Genomic DNA, 5,211 nt, shown 5'->3' on the forward strand with positions numbered 1-5,211 from the left:
GTTTGGTACCAATGAACTTAAGAGTGAGCTGTGACTTTTAACACAACACATTGCGTAAAATCGTTCATTAAGTGCAAATGTACACCAAGTTTTACTAATCTAAGACAAACATTTTGTAATCATCTATAAAACTTTAATATCTTCCAAGCTTAATTACAAAACAATATTAACATTACATCTTATTAACATAATTTCATAATGAATAGCCTATTTAAGGATAAAATTCCATATCAACAATGAAATCAACTGTTAACTGTGCGAGTCCAGCTGACAAAATGTAAACAGAATTGTGGTTACGTTCTCGGCAATCTTTATCTTTCTCCAACCTTGCGATAATTGTAATGGTAGTGTTAATGATGGTATATTAAAGCATAATTTTTCTTTAGTACAGTATATGTAAAAGCCTTATACTCTGAATAAAACAATAAAAACTGCTATGTTATTCCGGTTATTACACCAACAGCTGTTCCAGCAGCTAACATACTGCAATCATCAGGGCCCCAATAGTCCTAGCTTGGGTGCTGATCATATGATATATGGTCAGTCTTAAAGGCATTTTCCTGCTTGTTAGGGCAATGTCACTATCCCTTTGCCTCTGCCATTCATTAGTGGCCTTTAACCCTTTAATAGAAACTAGACTCAAGCTCTTCTTGGAGATAAACACACTCCAAAATCGAACTATTGTTTTCTAGTCTTGGGTAGTCCCATAGCCTCTTCACCATGGTCTTCCACTGTCTTGAGTTGGAGTTCTCTTGCTTAGGGATGCACTCGGGCCACACTATTCTATCTATGTTTTCTTCCACTTGTTTTGTTAAAGTTTTTATAGCTTACATTGTTGTTACTGTTAAAATATTTTATTTTTCCTTGTTTCCTTTCCTCGCTGGGCTATTTTCCCTGTTGGGGTCCCTGAGCTTATAGCATCCTGCTTTTCCAACTAGTGTTGTAACTTATCAAGTATCAATAATAATAATAATAATAATAACAATAATAATAATAATAATAATAATAATAATAATAATAATAATAATAATAATATAGGCAGTAACAATAATAATAATAAGCTTATAGCATCCTGCTTTTCCAACTAGGGTTGTAACTTAACAAGTAACAATAATAATAATAATAATAATAATAATAATAATAATAATAATAATAATGATATAGGCAGTAATAATAATAATAATAATAATAATAATAATAATAATAATAATAATAATGATATAGGCAGTAACAATAATAATAATAATAAGCTTATAGCATCCTGCTTTTCCAACTAGGGTTGTAACTTAACAAGTAACAATAATAATAATAATAATAATAATAATAATAATAATAATAATAATAATAATAATAATAATGATATAGGCAGTAATAATAATAATAATAATAATAATAATGATATAGGCTAATACAGTAAAAATTGTAATACATCTTACCCATCCAGTCTCCTCGTTCCCCAATGGTTGAAGCGATTTGACCTGTGTGGTGTCCTCCTGGAACCATGCAGGATAATTTGATAGCATTGACGGCTGTCTCGTCTGTGTGAAGAATGTTGTAGTCTTGGAACTGTCGAGGGAAGAAAACAGGTCTCATGTCGCATGATATGTTTAAGTTGACGGGTGCTTTTGGTTAATTTTCTTTATATCCATGTATATATTTTAATTGATAGTTTACTCTTATTTGCAATTTTCAGAACAGACGAGAAATTTTCATAACGTTAATCGTTTCTTATATTATTTTTTCATCTTTGAAATGAATTTATTACATTATTTACTCTTATTTGCAATTTTCAGAACAGACGACAAATTTTCATAACGTTAATCGTTTCTGTGTATTATTTTTTTCATCTTTGAAATGAATTAATTACATTATTTACTCTTATTTGCAATTTTCAGAACAGACGACAAATTTTCATAACGTTAATCGTTTCTATGTATTATTTTTTTCATCTTTGAAATGAATTAATTACATTATTTACTCTTATTTGCAATTTTCAGAACAGACGACAAATTTTCATAACGTTAATCGTTTCTATGTATTATTTTTTCATCTTTGAAATGAATTAATTACATTATTTACTCTTATTTGCAATTTTCAGAACAGACGACAAATTTTCATAACGTTAATCGTTTCTATGTATTATTTTTTCATCTTTGAAATGAATTAATTACATTATTTACTCTTATTTGCAATTTTCAGAACAGACGACAAATTTTCATAACGTTAATCGTTTCTGTGTATTATTTTTTTCATCTTTGAAATGAATTAATTACATTATTTACTCTTATTTGCAATTTTCAGAACAGACGACAAATTTTCATAACGTTAATCGTTTCTATGTATTATTTTTTCATCTTTGAAATGAATTAATTACATTATTTACTCTTATTTGCAATTTTCAGAACAGACGACAAATTTTCATAACGTTAATCGTTTCTGTGTATTATTTTTTTCATCTTTGAAATGAATTAATTACATTATTTACTCTTATTTGCAATTTTCAGAACAGACGACAAATTTTCATAACGTTAATCGTTTCTATGTATTATTTTTTCATCTTTGAAATGAATTAATTACATTATTTACTCTTATTTGCAATTTTCAGAACAGACGACAAATTTTCATAACGTTAATCGTTTCTATGTATTATTTTTTCATCCTTGAAATGAATTAATTACATTATTTATACATTTGTTGATCTTACTATTAGTATTTTTTTTATATTTATTTAACATATCCTGCTATTTCCTCCAAATGAATCACATCTCGTGTTTCTCTGTTCATCATTCAATCACCCAGATGATTATATCAACATGTGTTACGTTCCTCACCATAACTTCGATGTCCCTAGCATAACTGCCACTGTTGCAGAAGGCTTCTGATCCCCAGGAACCGTAAGGTAGGCCATTGTCTAGCGTGATGTTGCCCGTCACCACAGCATCCAAAGCTGGCTGCCTCAGCTCTGTGAACAAACGAGAGAAATAAACATCTGTTTTTACCCAATAGCCGTAGGTCTAATGTGCCTTCTCGTTTTAAGCCATCTACTTTATCTCCGTTCCACCTTACAGCCGTAGGTCTATGCAGTGTGTTCTGTCCCTTCTCATTTTAAGCCATCTACTTTATCTCCGTTCGTGTTAGCTTTCTTACATTCTCTGTCCCCCCTCAACCTCTTTTAAAAGGTTTATTTCATAGTCCTACTGTAGGACTTTTACCGGCCTTCCCAACTCTCAAATTCCGGAAAATTCTAAACACGGTGTTTGACACTCTCCTTAACCTACTGGCCGTTTGCTCCAGACCACTTTGGTTTGTTACAAGTTTATTACAAGCTTTAGCTGTTTGGTTGAAGGGGTATAACTTAAATACTTCACGTGACTTTATATAATCATGTTAGTCTCAAGATCTGATAAAAGAGAAAGGTTTGAAATATTCGATAAACTTAGGCAACCAAGTGCTAGCCATAATTGGCCACGATGAGACTTAGAAAATTACTTTAGGAAGTTGAGTTTTTTATATTATATTTTTTACGAGATTTGTACTTGTTTGATATTTGTTTGACCACAAGCAAAATAATATTTATTACGAAAAGATTTTGATGATTGTTTTATTAACTATGCAGGGTCTACATCTATTGAGATATGGAGATGTGAAAGAAGTTAACGTATGTTAAATATGAAGATACTTTAGTTAAAAAAAGCGAAAGGGTAATTATAGAATAGAGGGAAGTAGTTCTACGTGCGTAAAGGGATCGATGTACAGTTTGTGAGTTTTCTCTTTAGATTTGTTAAAGATTGGAAGGATGTTGAAGTCTTTTTTCATCGAGTTCTTCCATGATCCAGAAGCTGAAACATGTATGTTGGGGTTATATATATATATATATATATATATATATATATATATATATATATATATATAAAGGTCAGTTGGTTTAAGATTAATATTAACAGCAGCCTGTAGTAGACTTTATATATATATATATATATATATATATATATATATATATATATATATATAGATATATATATATATATATATATACATATATATATATATATCTATATATATATATATATATATAGATATATATATATATATATATATATATACATATATATATATATATATCTATATATATATATATATATATATATATATATATATATATATATATATATATATATATATATATATATATATATGATGGAGATACCTCAACGTGGTAAATGTTTGCGTATCGCCATGGTCAGCAAAGCTGTGCTAGTTAGGGCCATTCATACTAAAAATTGGTTTGCAGTGAGCTATCAGACCAAAAAAATCTCTTTACATCACTAATTCGCACTGGCCAACGTGGTGATGGAAACTGACCAAACCCTAGACGTAATTTGACATGCCTGAGGCCTTTGTCCTGCACTGGACTAGAAACGGCCGCATTTGTCGTTGTTGTTGTTTTTGTTGTGTGTGTGTGTATATATATATATATATATATATATATATATATATATATATATATACACACACAACAAAAACAACAACAATATATATGTATATATATACATGTATATATATATACATAGGTATATATGTGTATATATATATATTGTTGTTTTTGTTGTGTGTATATATATATATATATATATATATATATATATATATATATATATACAACAACAAAAAACAATATATATATATACATATATATATATATATATATATATATATATATATATATATATATGGGGGGGGGTTCTTAACTTTACATTACAGTTTCTGTGTAGTACAGTATGTCTTATTTTCCAAATTTTGTAACTGCTCACCTTCCAGCGGATGCCCAGAAACTAACAGGCAAGATAGGCCTAGAATAATGAGCGTTGCTTTCTTCATGGTGTCTGACTGCCGACTGACGAATTGCAACAGACTGTTTAGCAGCAAAGAAAAATGGGGAAATCCTCTCTTTTTATCTTTGCTATTGCCAAATCAAAATTGAAATAGTTTTCAATAGCTATTTGATTTAAATTAATTCAGTTGGGGTTTAAATCTAATCGTTGAGTTATTGTTAATATGTTGGGTGGAATTAGAGCTTTTATTAAGTATTATGATAAGTATGTCAGAATAGATATATTTAGTTTGAAATAAAATGCTTGAAATTATTAGTTGAGTTATCATGGGAAAAATAATTCTAACTCAAGGTCAGTTTAATGTTGCATGAACAGTACA

The 5,211-nt window shown here is 28.9% G+C and overlaps 1 protein-coding gene across 1 annotated transcript in view; it reads right to left on the minus strand.

The window, feature by feature from the left end:
* Nucleotides 1-4,965, minus strand: part of LOC137627530 (vitelline membrane outer layer protein 1-like) — a 6,659-nt gene extending 1,694 nt beyond the window's left edge. The window contains exons 1-3 of the mRNA XM_068358619.1: nucleotides 4,812-4,965; nucleotides 2,832-2,962; nucleotides 1,437-1,566 (exon numbers count right to left, since the gene is read on the minus strand). Of these exons, the coding sequence (XP_068214720.1) occupies nucleotides 1,437-1,566; nucleotides 2,832-2,962; nucleotides 4,812-4,878 (328 nt within the window). The 5' untranslated portion in view covers nucleotides 4,879-4,965. The remainder of the gene's footprint in view (nucleotides 1-1,436; nucleotides 1,567-2,831; nucleotides 2,963-4,811) is intronic.
* Between the last annotated feature and the right edge of the window lie 246 nt (nucleotides 4,966-5,211).

Source organism: Palaemon carinicauda, chromosome 35, assembly GCF_036898095.1.
Source record: "Palaemon carinicauda isolate YSFRI2023 chromosome 35, ASM3689809v2, whole genome shotgun sequence".
NCBI lineage: Eukaryota > Metazoa > Arthropoda > Malacostraca > Decapoda > Palaemonidae > Palaemon > Palaemon carinicauda.